Source organism: Zonotrichia albicollis, chromosome 6 (genome assembly GCF_047830755.1).
Source record: "Zonotrichia albicollis isolate bZonAlb1 chromosome 6, bZonAlb1.hap1, whole genome shotgun sequence".
In the NCBI taxonomy this organism is placed as follows: domain Eukaryota; kingdom Metazoa; phylum Chordata; class Aves; order Passeriformes; family Passerellidae; genus Zonotrichia; species Zonotrichia albicollis.
In genome coordinates, this window is record NC_133824.1 from 61,234,197 (window position 1) to 61,249,395 (window position 15,199).

The window sequence follows — 15,199 nt, forward strand, 5'->3', positions numbered from 1 at the left end:
TCGCGCCGCTCGTGACGAGAGGCGGCGCCGCCCCCGCCCGCTCGGAGCCGGCGGCGGCTGCGGCAGCGCGGCCGGGCCGGGGCGCGGAGCGGGAGCGGCGCGGGGCGGAGCGGGGCGGGAGCGGGGGCGGGCGGGGCGAGGCCAGGCGGCCCCGCCGGGCAGGGCGCGCTGCGGCATGGATTACCCCGAGCCCGGCTCGCCGCAGGGCGCTCGGCACCTGCCCGGCCAAGCCGGCGGCTTCGGCAGCGGCGGCTACGAGCGGCCGAGCCGCGGCGAGGAGGAGGAAGCGGCGGCGGAGGAGGAGGAGGAGGAGGCGGCTGCCCGCGCCCGCCCGCCCCGCCGCCTGCAGCCGCCGCTCCACGCCGCGCTCTCCACCTCCTCCTCCGAGGGCGACCCCGAGCCGGCGGCGCCGCCGCGGGAGCGCAGCCTCAGCGACGAGGCCGCCGCCGGAGACTTCGACTCGGCCGAGTCCGGCGCGTCGCTGCGGTACTCGACGGGCACGGGCGGCGAGGGCAGCGAGGGCGAGGGCGCGGGGCTGGGCAGCAGCGACAGCGGCGGCAGCGGCTTCTCGCTGGCGGCCAGCGCGCTGCCCGAGAGGCGGCGGCCGGGCGGCGGCCGGCCCCGCTATGAGGTGGTGCGGGAGCTGGGCGCCGAGGAGGTGCGCTGGTTCTACCGCGAGGACCGCAAGACCTGGAAGCCCTTCATCGGCTACGACTCGCTGCGCATCGAGCTGGCCTTCCGCGCCCTGGGCGGCAGCGGCGGCGGGGAGCCGGCGGCCGTGGAGCCGGTGTGCGTGAGGAGCGGGCTCTACGAGGTGGACGTGGCCAGCGCCGAGAGCTACCCCGTCTATTGGAACCGTGAGTGCCGCCGTGCCAAGGCGGAGGGAGGGTGGTCTTGGTGCCCCGTGGTGCCCGGGAGGGTTTCTGTGCATCCCCCGTGAGCGCGGAGCCTGCGCTGGGTGACCCCGCCGCGGGGACACCGGGTGAGACACCGGGTGGCCTTTGGTGCCCCGGTCACTCTTACTGCCGGTGTGTTCCTGTATAAGGGATTTAGGATAAATCATCCAGAGAGAGAGGACTCGCGGTGCGCATTTCCATCAGGTACCTGAGCGAGGAGGGAGTGGATATTCCCTTTCCGAGGCTCAGGGACACTTGGGAGGGAAACGACTGGGGCATCCCCCTGCCCGAGGATGAGCGGTACCCCCAGTCATCTGAGCACATCAGGCACCTCCAGCAGCACAGGGACTGAGCATCTTCCCGTTCTCAGCTCCCCCTGCACACAAGCGTGAAGGACACGATCTGGGACATGCACCTGGCACCAGAGACTTGGAAAAGGGAGGTCTGGGCATCTGCTCGGTTCTTGGCATGTGTGGAAGAAAGTGGGAGGGAAGGTGGCAGAGAACCTTCTCATGCTCTGCTTTTCCCAGGCAGAGGGTGAGTGAGGGTGGGTATTTGCCTTCAGCACTCTCCCAGTTCCCTCCCTGCACACCTTTCCTCCAGAAGGAGCAGAGTGGAAACATCAGATGTTTGTCCACTCCCTCCTCCCCACAGATGTGCCTTTGATCCTCATCTTCAGTGAGGAATGATGGAAGCAAGGGTTGTCCCTCTGTGACCCTTGCCCTCTGCACGAGGGAAATGATGATCTTGTGCTTTATATTTCATTTCTCCTCACCTGCCCTCTGGGAAGAGGCATGAAGTGGGATTTCTCCTCCTTCCTCTTGGAGGAATTGCAACAGGCATCTCATACACACATAATCCTTAATTCCTACCCTTCCAATAAAGGTAAATATGTTTCACCTCCTCAACTTCAAAATGAGGTGGGAGTGCACCCCCTGTGCCACCCTTCCCCTTGCATTTGTGTGTCCTCGTGGAGCAGAAATGAAAGAGGGACAGAGACCCCGTTTCCCTGCACTTTTCCCCTGGTGGGAAGGGCTCAAGGTTCTTGCTGGACAAGTGAGCCCCTGTTTTCCTGAGGGTGACAAGCTGTGCTCACGTGCTGGTGCTGAGGATTTGCTTTCCAGCTGCATTCCCTCAAGGACAAGGGAGATGTGGTGGAGCAGAGTGAGCTACAGAGGAGCTGAGCATGTCCTGGCATGGGCTTGGCAGAGGGGCAGGCAGGTTTCTCCCATCTTGAGACTCAGGTGAGGGTCTCAGGGGAACAGCAGAGCTGTGTCAGGGATGAAAACCAGGGCTTTCTGTTGTTTTCCCTCTTTATTTATCAGCCTCTTTACAGGAGGGAGCTCCATAAATGACAATACAGTTCACTTGTGGGACAATTTGTCTTTCAAATCATCACCCCAGCAGACAGACAGCGAGCAGAGGTCTCAGCCCACACAAGTTCTGAGCTAGAGGAGCCTGGGCACAGCTTCTTGAGCAGAAAATGGAGCTGCTTCTCCCTGTCACCATGCTGAAGCCCCTTGCTGTTGTCTCTGGCTGCAGCTCCACTTGGTTCCTGGGGAGAGAAGATGCAGGACAGCCAGGGGAGGAGGAATCTGCTTGGGGAGAGAGGGGAAGGAGTGAGCAGAGCTGTCAGGTGAGGCAGGATTGCTCCTGGTAATGGGAGCAAGAGGCTGCCCTCGTCAGCAGCTTAAAGGTTTAATTTCTTGACACCGTGCCTTGTCCATTTTGGAAGCTGATTCAGTCTCATTAAGCCCGAGGAGCAGATGTTTCAGATGACAGCATGGGCTGTGCAGAGACGATTTCTGGTGCTGGGAAGGAGAGATTCCCAGAGGTTAGCACCGGAGGCAGGGAGGAATAAACTGCTGGGCCCGAGCAGACTAATGACAGGGATGATTTCTAGCCCTCAGAAAGCTGATTAAGGGCAGTGCTCAAGTCTTTTCTTATTAGCAGGTCCAGTCCTTTGCAAGGCTGAGATCAACTTTTGGTCTTTCAAGGGGCTTCTGGTGCCTTCTGGTTTAACTTCCTCACTGCACATTTCCTTGCCTCTATTCCCTGTGAGTGCCTTTCTCCCTTTCTTCCTGACTGCTGCATGCAGACCTGAGAAAACAGCAAGGTTAGATCCCAGGATTCAGTCTTATCTGTGCCTTTGAAGACCTTGGTGGAGCCATAATTCCCATATTATTCCCCTTTGGTAGCATGTGTGTAATTCTGGGTCCAAAGAGTGACTGCTGCCCTGATGTGGATGTGTCAAACCAGCTGTGAGTAAGGCAGGAGAATTCTCCTCTCCGACCACACAGGCATGAGGTATGATGAGTACAACTGCCTTAAAATGTGCTGAGGTGCTTGTTGGAGAGTACAGAAACTTCTGGCTGGTTTTGCTGATTCATGGTTCAGCTCAGAGCAAAGGTCAAAAGCTTTTCTCTTTGTTTTTTTGCCCTTTTTCCTGCATGTGCTGGACTCTCACACAGCCACCACACTGAGCACTTGGTTCCTCAGCTGGCAGTTCCTGGGGCATCACAATGCCAGGGAATTGTTGGTTATAGCTTGGCAGGTGCTGGAATATTTATTTTTATATCTGCATTTTAAGCTGGCTGCAGGATCTGTTGGTAACATCAGGAATATCAGCCTGAGTTACAATTTGAGCAGATTAATTACTGAGAATTTCATCCTTACCTTGTGACCTCTGGGATTTATTTAATTAGTGCTGTAGAACCAGCAAAAATGGTTCGAGAGGATGAAAGTTATTAATGTAGGCTTTCACATAAGTCAGTCCTTTGGAGCAGGGCTGTTTCTTGTTTTCTGTGGAGATGACAAGTGTGATATTTTATACAAGGGTCTTCTGTTTAAATCTTAAATTACCCAGCCCTTTTCAGCCCTCCCAGTTGAAGAGAGCCGCTTTACAACCGTTTTGCTCTGGAGTTTGTCAGTGGAGTTTTCAAAGTCCTTTGTGAGTCTGTTAAATCCATGGTCTGTGAATTTTTGGGTGACTCTCCCCTGTTTTCTGGCATTTGGGTTTGTCCCATGCAACCCTTGTCCTGTCAGGTATTTGCTTTTTCCAGGCTTTTCTTCATGGGTACATTGTAAAGTTGCCTGTATTTATTTAAATTATTCCACTCCAAGACAAAGGCTGGGTAAAGTTGAATTTTTTTTGTTTGTTTTTGTAATGTATATTATTTTTCTACCTAACAGTAGCTAAAGTCTATTAAGTAAAAAGCCAATTTTCATGTTTAAAACCAAATTTGTTTAGTAGAACCATCCCTGAGTGAAGATGTACAGAAATAACAGATAATTTACTGACTTTAATCTGGAAATACCTGTGAATACAGAATGGACCACTGGGTCTTAAAATCAAGATCTTTCTGCTCAGACTGTAATTGGGCTGCTTTGAAAAACCATTTTAGCTGCCTTCTTGATCAAGATGAAAATTAAAGGAATGAAATCAAGAGTTTATCATTGTTTGTGACTTTCATTTGGTTTAGTCTGGTTTTAGCAGTGTTTTTTGTCATTTTACAGCACACTTAAACGTTGGTTTTAGTGTGTTGGACAGTCTTTGAACTTGGTTGATAACAATTTCCTTTCTATAAAGGACCTTTTGATTGAAGGCTGAAGTCCTGAATGAAATTTTATGGCTTTTTTTTATCTCTAGGTGTGTGACCCTTTGGCAAATAAAACACTGACAGTTCACTTTGTAAAGGTGAAATGCTGCTTTCACTACTGAAAATCTTTCTGGTTCTTTTTTTGGTGCTGTTTTTACTACGCCATCATTTCAAAAACATCTTGTAGCTTAATTTTTGGCCAATTCTTTCCTGACCAAAAGGTCTGGAAGTGTTCCTGGACAGGGTTTGGAGTACCCTGGGACAGTGGATGGTGTTCCCTGACATGGCAGGGATGGGATTTTAGGTTCTTTCCAACCCAAACCACTCTGGGATTCTGCGACCTAACACACCTAGATGAAATAACTTTCAGATTTGCAGTGCTCCATGTATTAAATCACATTTGTTTGTGTGTATTTTCAGGTGTTTTTGTGGCCTCTCAGCAGAGAGAGCTTGGGAATTTTGAGATGCTTTCACTAGGCCTGGGTTGAGGTGGCAGCACTTGGAAGTGTCTCTGAGAGCAAGTTTCTTCTCTGAGCTCAGCTTTTATGTTTCATTTAAGCATATTTCATCAAAATTGATCTGTCTTTCTCCTTTAAATGGGACCAGACTAATTCTCCAGTGGATGGCTCAGCTGCAGCAGAGTAGCTGAGGAAGGACATGGCTTGGGAAGTTGTGCTTGTCCTTTGATGTGGGCCAGCACTTTTCCTGCTGGATTTGGTCCACAAGGATGAAGGCAGAGGTGTAGGGAATATTTGGATTACAAATTGTGTTTTCTGCTGTAATTGTGACAGCAGAATGTTTGTGGCATGAGAAGGATGAGGAGTTCTGCTCTGACTTCATTCAGGCCTGAACATGGGTTGGACAGAGCTGAGATCAAAGGAATGGGGTGGGATTGAATTTGGAGGTGACAGAGTTGAATTAAGGACCGGTGACAGGTGAATTTTTGTGTGTGTGATGCTCTTTTAGGGAAAAACAACACTGAAAGCGCCAACCAACACCTTGTCCAGAGCTCTTGGAGGAGCACAGGGATGTGTGAGAGCTGTGCCAGTTAGTGAGGAGAAGGCCTAGGTGGAAAAAATAATCTGCAAAAGAGCAAGAAATTAGAACAAGAAATTAAAATAAGAAGCAGGAGCAGTTCTCAGAGAATCTGAAAGGTTGAAAACAGTGAGGGTGAGCGAGTGGTTTGAGAAAAGGTCACTGCTGTGATGGGATCTGTGTGAGGGGCTGGCGAGGAGAAACTCCACAGATTTTGTAAATTGCAGGATTAGTGAACACATAAACACGAGGTTCAAGTGCTGTGAAATTTACAATGAAAGAAACTAAAAGTGTTGCCCCAGAAGCTGTGGCTGCCCCTGAAGGTCCCAGGCCAGGTTGGACAGGGCTTGGAGCCACCTGGGACAGTGGAAGGTGTCCCTGCCATGGCTGGGGGGGTCTTCAAGGTCCCTCCCAAACAAAACCATTCTGGGTTTCTATGAAAATCCTGCTGGTTTTCTGGAAGGGGAAACCCTACAGGGTTAGGAAAAAAATGAAGGAAAATTTCAACATGGGGGTGAAGGGCTAGGGAATTCTGGAGTTGGCCTGGAGAAGATGGAGGAAGGAATTGAGTTCAGGAGGAGAGCACGGAAAAATGACCCCTGCAGTGGGGAAGGGAGGAGTTGAAGCCATGCAAGGGCACAATAACCTTTGCTGTCACCTTGTTCATTAGTGGCAGGTCTGAGGTGTGCACTGAGATAATCTTGCTCTTTATTTTGGAAGATATTCCAGGAACCTCTTGTCCCAAGTGTTTGTGTGTGCTGGCGGAGCTGGGGAGCACAGCAGGGTTTTCAGGAGAGCATGCTCAGAGTGTGAGGGTGGCATTGTGCAAAAGCCTTGTGGCTTTTTGGGGATGGGCTGGGAGCACACACTCACTTTTGGGAGGTGCTCATGGTTGGTCACGTGGCTCAGGAATTGTTCTTTTGTGGTTTTTAAAAAGTGCAGGTGTCCCTGGGGGGGTAAAGAGCTGATAAAGGACAAACTCAGTGGTTCCAGCAGCAAATGCCACTGGTGGAAGTGCTTCAGAGCACTGGATTGAAGTTGAGTGAACTGATTTAATGGATAAGAATTAAATAAAAATACAATTCTAACTTTAAAACTGCAGCCCATTTCATGTTTTGACAGTCTAAGTTTGGGTTTTTTTTGATGAGTTCTTCCTGCTTGACGTGGCCTGTAAAGTGAGCTTTAGGATCTTGGCTTGGACCATCAGGATGAGGTCTGTGGAAAGAACAACTGTGGAAATGGTAATTAAACTGTTACCTTAAAGCAGGAAAATCCTTCCTGACAAAATTATGTCCTGGAGCCAGGCTGGGAGAGAGCTGGGAATGTTCCCCTGGAGAGGAGAAGGCTCCAGGGAGAGCTCAGAGCCCCTGGCAGGGCCTGAAGGGGCTCCAGGAGAGCTGGAGAGGGACTGGGGACAAGGGATGGAGGGACAGGAGCCAGGGAATGGCTCCCAGTGCCAGAGGGCAGGGATGGATGGGAGATTGGGAATTGGGAATTCCTGGCTGGGCTGGAATTGGCAGAGCAGCTGTGGCTGCCCCTGGATCCCTGGAAGTGCTTGGAGCACCCTGGTATAGTGAAAGGTGTTCCTGCCATGGCAGGGGATGGAGCAAAATTATTTTGAATTTCCCTCCCAACCCAAACATTTTGTGATTCTGTATTTTGGGATGATTTGCAGTTGATGACTTGGAGCACGTTCATGACTTTTTGTGGGGTTCCTTCTGTGTTTGACTGGAACCAGCCCCACAGAGCAGCCTCTCATTCCTCATTGCTGGATTCATAGTGTGAAACGATCAAAAACAGTTCAGGGAAAAACACTCTTAGGCTGTTGCTGGAATACTTGAGGAAGTCGTGGTAAATCAGAGGCAATTCCATGTTTGCAGCAGAGAAAAAACATCTATTCCTGCCTCTGGGATCCAGCAGTGGAGCCAGCACTGGGGCTCACAGGTTGGGCTGCTCTGGAAGGAAAATCCCACCTGTGTCAGTGGGACTGAAACTCAAATGTAAATTGCATCTGGAATTTACAAATTGCTTCAATGGAGCAACTGGGAGTTACTGGATGAACCAGCAAAATGATGATTTTCACTGCTCAGTGAGTGAAGTCTCTGTTCAGCTCAGGCTCTGTGTCCCTCTGTTCCTGAGGCTTCACCCTTGAACTCTCTGCAGGATTTTCCCTTCTGGCAGAGCAGGACAGGTCACACCTGGTTGTGGTTGGGCAAAGGGAGGTCACCAGGCTGAGATCAAACAAATGGTTCTGTTGATTTAAGAGTCAGTCACCTGCTGTGTTGTGAAATAAAGTGGAAGAGAGCTACAAAGGTGTGCGATGTTAAACTTTTTTTTTTTTTTTTAGTTTTAAGTGTGTTACGTTAGGTAGCAAACATGAAATAATGCAATTTTAGTTTGGGGCTGTTTTACAACATCACCATCCTCACAGACAAGAATTTCTTCTACATATCTAACCTAAATTCCATTTTTTTTCTGTTTGAACTCTTATCTCCTTGTCCTACCCCTAAAATTCCTAATGAAATATACCCAGAACATGATTTTAGGCTTGATACAATAGGAATGGGTAACAAATTTTTTTAAAATTCTCTAACAGCACCCTTGATATTATTCTGGAATACATTTTTGTGTATTTATTTATTTAGTTAGGCACTGCCACAGGTTGCCCAGAGAAGTGTTTCAGGCCAGGTCCTTGGTAAATCTATAAGCCCTTCATTATTTAACTTAATATAAAACTTTCAGTTTTATAAAAGAAAAGTTAACTTTTAACTATAACTGAAAAGTTAATATAAAACTTTCAGGTTTTTTTGGGGCTGCCACATTTGCAGCCCCAAAGTTGGCTTCAGCTTGTGCAGGTATTATTCTCACATGTTGCAAATTGTTTGCCACTGTAATAAGAAGGAAATCAAATTTAAGGAAATGTTACAGCACCAAAAAAAATCAGGAATCTGAAATTACTACACTGAAAAACATCTCAGCCTGGTGGTGTTTTATAAGCTTGTGTTTCTTGCCTCACTTCTTGGTTTTGGGCTTGGAGAGCTGGGAGTTGTCAATTTGAGCAAAGCACCAGCTTTAATTTAAATTTCTGAGCCTCTGAATATTCTATTAACCTTTTAGATCTCATTTGTGGGTAAATCATCATGAGTGTCTTGGGGCTGATGGCTGCAGAGTGCCAGGAGTGCCTGGGCTGGGCCAGCACTGAGTTCTTATCTCTGAATTATCTCACTTGGAATCAAGGCAGGTCCTGAAAAAGGCTCCTTTGGGCTGTGCAAAATTGAAATTTAAGGCTATGCCCTGTCCAGCGGTGTGGTGGCAGGAAATGAATGATGGAATTTTTATTTTAGAGGGCAAATTCTGCTCAGTTATGACTTTATTGTGATGGATTAGCCAGGTTTTTATTCCAATTTCTATTAGATGTGAGGAGTAGCTGGGTTATACACATACACTACACACATGCTGTAGTTTTTAGGTTGCCTACAGTTTTTATTCTAACATAATTCTCATTATTCAGAGGATTTTTGTGATTATCATAATGCAAATCACTCATGTTCTTATCACACCATTAATTACAGCACTTGTATTCTTTTATTCTTTGAATTTTCAGGGGGGAAAAAAAGACCCATTTGTGCAAAAATAAATCCTTTGTTGCAGAGTAAATCTCTTAAACTGATTTCCTCCAGAAGTGGTAAAATACGTGTGACTAATTAAAATTAAGTGGTTTTCATCTACTTTAAATCTCCACCATTCAGATTTATTTAGAAATTCTTTTATGAATAAACCATGGAAGTGTATAACCAGTCAAATATGTTGATATCTCTCAGTCTGAAGCACTGCCAGCTGCAGATTACATGGTGTAAGACTTAAGGCAGTAAAGAAATCAAGGCAAATCCTTTCCTAGGGATTGAGATTGTAGGGATAAGGATAAATAACACTTCATATTATAGATTTGGAATTCTGTATTGACAAAAAATAAATTAAAGTACAACATGATGTAATTCCAGTGTCTAACTCTTCCATGAAACAAAAGTAACTGAAAGAATGGAGATTAAGCTTTCTGAAATATCTGAGTATGCAAAACATGAATGGATTTATTGAAGGTGGATAAGTGAGTGGTAAAATATTGGTGAAATTGGGTGCTGAGATGGCAGTTCGTGGTTTATCACTTTTTAATGCTCTTTACTGTCATGAGTTTGCATCAAATCTTGTGGACTAAACCTGGGAGTTTTTCAGTGACAGCCCTGTGCAGGATTAAACAGAGGAGCTGTGGTTAGGAACCTGTTCCCAGAGTCACAGATTTCACTGAAAAATCCCTTTTTTGTGTGTGAAATGATCTCCCCATCCCATCCAGAGTATTGCATGGAATTACCATGGATGCACTTTCCTGTCTTCATTAACTGAAGTCTCACTTGCTTTTGGAGCTGGTGGCCTTTAGAAATTTGGTTGTTGTTGGTTTTCTCAGCTTTTACAGAGATGGGGTAACTGAGAGGTGTTTTAAAAGATTTTATTCCATTATCAGTCTTGATGAATAATGAGAGACGAGATGAAAAACTCAATGCTGTTTTATCAGAAGCTCACTTATTTCTTGGTCACAATACCTTACCAATGTTTTTTAGCCTATTAACTTTTCTACACAATGTTATTACTTCTAACACCAATCACCTGTGTTTTTATCCCATGTGGTCCTAGTACAATGCATCTTTCACAGTTCTAATTTTCTAAAATACCTGGGTTTTTTGCAAGGCCATTATTTTGAAACATGTTGAAACTTGTATTTCTAGTTCAGTCTCTCAACAAGTTGTGATAGAATTGGAGGCGGTCAGGGAGTCTTGGGATGGTTTGGGTTGGAAGGGACCTTAAATCCCATCCAGTGCCAAAATGTGATTTTGTGTGCTGTGATCCCGGATTTGATGCTCTCAGCTCTGCAGGGCTGTGTTCAGGTTTCTGAAATGTCATTTTCTGCCTTCCTCCTCCTCCTCCTGCCCTTCCAGGTGCTTTTCTCTTGAGGTTTTCCTGTAGCTCAGGGTTCAAACCTGCCCGCCCCTCAGCTTGTAATGGGAAATAAAAGCAGTTTGTGGTTCAGGCTGGTTTGGCTGCTCTGAGAGTGTGCAACTGCCTAAAGAAATAGGAAAAAGAAAAAAATTCCTTGTTCCCCTCAAAATCCCACAGAGCTGGAAAACAGAACAGAACTACCCCACTCTGTTTTTCAAACCTCCATAACTGTCTTTGGGTCTAAAAAGAATTTATATTTGCGTGTTAACACCCTTTCCAAAGTCTAATATCATATTTATTCCCAAACTCAAGTGTTCTGCAGAGATTTCATGTGAAAATTTTTCTCATTTCAAGCAGTTTTTCTGGCTGAGCCTTTCTGGGAAGGGCTCAGGTTCTGTTTGAGAGCTGCTGTTGAGTGCTCTGGACTGTTCTTGTAAGGAACCACTCTGGGAAAGTTTCTCTCAGGCAAAAAGAGCCTGAAAATATTTACTTTAATACTTGATGGTTAGAATTTTAGCAATCTGTAGGTGGAATTCCCATGTGAAAAACTTGAAGCCCTTCAAAACTGAAAAAGAGGTGTCTTGTATTCACTTAGTTTGGAGTACAAAATAGTATTCATATGATTATTATTTTAAAAAAACCCCATGTTTCTGCCTGTGGATTCAGTGAATGGAGCCTCATCAGGCTGCTTAGTCAAGAATTAAGGAATTGCTCACAGATTTTCCCAGTGAGGATTAACATCTGACATTGCCCTGTCACTGCTGCAGCCACAATGGGAGCCTTTATGTCCCCTCACATTTCATTTCTTCCTACAGACACAGCTTTGTTTGGCAGGGCAGCCTGGCTGGATCTGTGTGCACTGAAAAATGTGAATTTCTGACAGGTGTAAAATGTCTGGGGATACAGCAAAGGTTAAGGAAAGAGCCTGGTGTGGTTAACTTTCAGTTCATGAAAAATAAATATTCATCTTTCACCCTGCATTGATGGGTGTAGACTCCCAAATTCATCTAAATTTACATGAAATATTGAATTTTCTGTGTGACTTGTGCATTTTACAGCCACTCAGAAATTTGGTTTTCCTCATATTTTCAAGGATTAATTTCCTTGAAATGAATTTGAAATTCCCCAGCCCCGCGGGGAGATTATTTCGAGGTGGTTTTCCTTTTGTTTTTGTGACTTGTTGATTCGGTGCTCTGAGGGATGAAAACTTGAGAGGATTTTCGAGGTTCTGAGTGAATTTGGGAGGTGTTTGCTGTTCTCTGTCAGGTTCTCAGCTGGTGTGGGAGTGACTTTGGGCGCAGCCTGTGCTGTGTCTGGGGTGGAGGCAGCACAGAACCAGGAGGGTTTGGGACCAGACCCAAAATCACAGCCCGTGGCTGGGTCACCTCACCCAGCTGTGCTGGCAGATCAGAGAAATCCCTCCTGTGCTCAGTCACTCTGAAATCTGTTGTTCCGTGTTTAATTACACCTGAAATTCATTTACTGTGTGTTTGCATCTATTGTTCCTTTTCCAATTTCTCCTTTCCAGATCAGAGCAGATCTTGGAACAGTGAATCCTTTTTTTTTTTTTTCCCTTTATCTCATTTTTTTTCTAAGCCTTTTTTTGTGGTTGAATTCTTATTTGCTTTGTGGAGCTAAATCTTTGTGGTCAGTGTAGCACACACAGGATGTTTGGTTTTGGCTGAGTCAGTCTATACAAACATATATATATGTGTATATATATATATGTGTATATATATATATGTGTATATATATATATGTGTATATATATATGTGTATATATGTGTATATATATATGTGTATATATGTGTATATATGTGTATAAATGTATACATGTGTATATATTAATATATATGTGTGTATGTATATATAAAATATATATGTATATATTTATTTATAAAATATTTATTTACATATATATATACATATATACAGTGTAGCACACACAGGATGTTTGGTTTTGGCTGAGTCAGTCTATACAAACACATATATATGTGTGTGTATATATGTATATATATTATATGTATAAATGTATACATGTATATATTAATATATATGTGTGTATGTATATATAAAACATATATGTATATATTTATTTATAAAAGATCTATTTACATATATATGTATTATATATATATACATATATACAGTGTAGCACACACAGGATGTTTGGTTTTGGCTGAGTTAGTCTATACAAACGTATATATATGTGTGTGTATATATGTATATATATTATATGTATAAATGTATACGTGTGTATATATTAATATATGTGTGTGTATGTATATATAAAATATATATGTGTGTGTATGTATATATAAAATATATATGTATATATTTTATTTATAAAATATCTATTTACATATATATTATATATACATATATAAAATATCTATTTACATATATATATTATATATACATATATACAGTGTAGCGCACACAGGATGTTTGGTTTTGGCTGAGTCAGTCTATACAAACATATCTATGTGTGTGTATATATATGTGTGTATGTATATAAAAATATATATGTATATTTTTATTTATAAAATAACTATTTACATATATGTGTATATATGTGTATAAAATTATATAAAATGATATTAAAATTATATTGACATTATATCGATATATATATATCCCTGTCGATATATATTTTGCTCCCTGTAGTTAGTGTGGGCAATATTTAAGCTCAATTTGATATAGAATAAACCCTAAGTTATATTTTTTAAGAGATTTTTCTTCTGCCACGTGCACAGCAAATGCTGAGCCCCCACTTTCCTCGTTTGGAGAACTGAAACTGAAACAACAACAGCAGTAACCAAAACCAGCCCTCAGTAAAACACTGAATTTAATTTAAAAAAAACAACTTGCATTTTTTAATACCACCATTTATGCTAATTGATGTGTAATTTGGGTTGTTGGAAATGCCCTGGAAGTGTCCAAGGCCAGGCTGGGCAGGGCTTTGAGCAGCCTGGGGTAGTGGGAGGTGTCCCTGCCATGGCAGGGGTGGCAATGGATGCATTTTAAGGTCTCTTCCAACCTAGAACATTCTGGAATTCTGTTTTTCTGTCCATCTCTCCCATCCTCACACCCAGCTGGGAAATCTCATTAGCTCAGGTTCGCAGCATTTCCTGCTCTCAGTTTGTGATTTCTTGCTTTAAAAAACCCTCTTTTTTTGTATTTTTATTTTTTTTAGAGTCTGAAAAGATCCCTGTCATGCGTGGCCAGTGGTTTATTGATGGGACTTGGCAACCTCTGGAAGAAGAGGAAAGTAATTTAATAGAGCAGGAGCATCTCAACCGCTTCAAAGGCCAGCAGCTGCAGGAGAGCTTTGATATGGAAATATCCAAACCTGTTGATGGGAAGGAGGGTAAGATTGTTTAGATCACTATAATACATTTTTTTTGGACACTTGAGATGTGCTTTTCCTAAGTAGCAATGTGATCTGCTTTGGTTTTTTATCCTGGAAATTGGGGAACATCCGTTTGTTCTCCCGTTTTCCAGTGTGGGATTTCCTGCTGCTGCACGTTTGGGGAATGCTGTAAAAATGAAAGTTATGGAGAAATATCTTGTTCCCATTGTGTTTCATATCTTCTAATTGTGTTTGAAATCTCATTTCAAACTAAAATCTCTTTATGGGACAAGAGGAGTCAGTGTCCAAAGGCAAACTGGCTGATGGCTCTCTGCAATCCCTCATTCTCTCAGCATCCCTAATTCTGCCCTAAAGGGAGTGGGATCAGTTTTACAAATCACATTCCATTTTCCATTTTGATTCAGGCTGGATTTATCAGTTTCCAGCTGCAGTAAATCTTGGGCATGCATTCTGTTGGGAAGTCCTTACATTTTAATGGGCAGGCTGAGGATGCTCAGGTAGTGTTGCTGAGAATCTTGGTCTGCTGCATGGAAGATTTTCAAAATTACTGAAATTCCTGCTCTATTATTTAATGTACACAGTTGAATTGATTGCTCAGAGCAGGTGTTGCACAGCAAAAAAATCACAATTTTTGGCCTTCACACTTTTGGCTGTCTCTTCCTTGAGCAATCTACAAACCACAAGCGTCAGGTACAGAGAAATTTCAAGATATTTCAGCAGGGATTTGGTTGTGTTATTCTCTACAAAGAAACTTTATTTTTTGAAGTGGAGCTTTGTCCAGAGCAGTCACACAGTGTGGGAATGGCTGTGTTTTGGCCATGACTTCTTAAGTGTGGCCACACAAGTAAAGCCTTGTTCGTAAATTGGAAGCCCAGCAATAAATTCTGTAATCACTATAATGAAAACCAAAGCGTCATTTCTTGATTTAGGGAGTTTTTTCAGCATTACAGAAAGTTTCTAACTCTCTTTAAAACTAGTGAGGACTTTATTAATATTTTTTCCTCTATTTGTACTGCTTTAAAAGATTTTTTCACCTGTCCAAGGCTGCAGAAGAATTTTCTGCTAGAACAGCTCTGTCCAAAACGTGCATGAAGTGGTGTGAACCCTGAGCCACAGCTCTGTGCCTTTGCAATCATCCTTCTGGAAGGCACTTTTTACCTGTATTTCTGATTTATTGTCCCAGAGGCACAAAGCTCAGGGTTGTTAGTGGCAGGGATTTATGGTTTTTTACATGGAAAGCAAATCTTTGGGGTTCCTGAGTGCTGCCAGCCTTTGGTAGTTTAATTTTTGAGGGAAGGCTGCAGTGG

The 15,199-nt window shown here is 44.1% G+C and overlaps 1 protein-coding gene across 2 annotated transcripts in view; it reads left to right on the forward strand.

Moving 5' to 3' along the window:
- Positions 1 to 20: 20 nt before the first annotated feature.
- The window catches only part of DDHD1 (DDHD domain containing 1), a 66,285-nt gene continuing 51,106 nt past the window's right edge, over positions 21 to 15,199 (forward strand). The window contains exons 1-2 of one of the 2 annotated variants that reach the window (XM_074544058.1): positions 21 to 857; positions 13,716 to 13,889. In XM_074544058.1, the coding sequence (XP_074400159.1) occupies positions 176 to 857; positions 13,716 to 13,889 (856 nt within the window). In that variant the 5' untranslated portion in view covers positions 21 to 175. The remainder of the gene's footprint in view (positions 858 to 13,715; positions 13,890 to 15,199) is intronic. The other variant, XM_074544059.1, reaches the window with a different exon arrangement.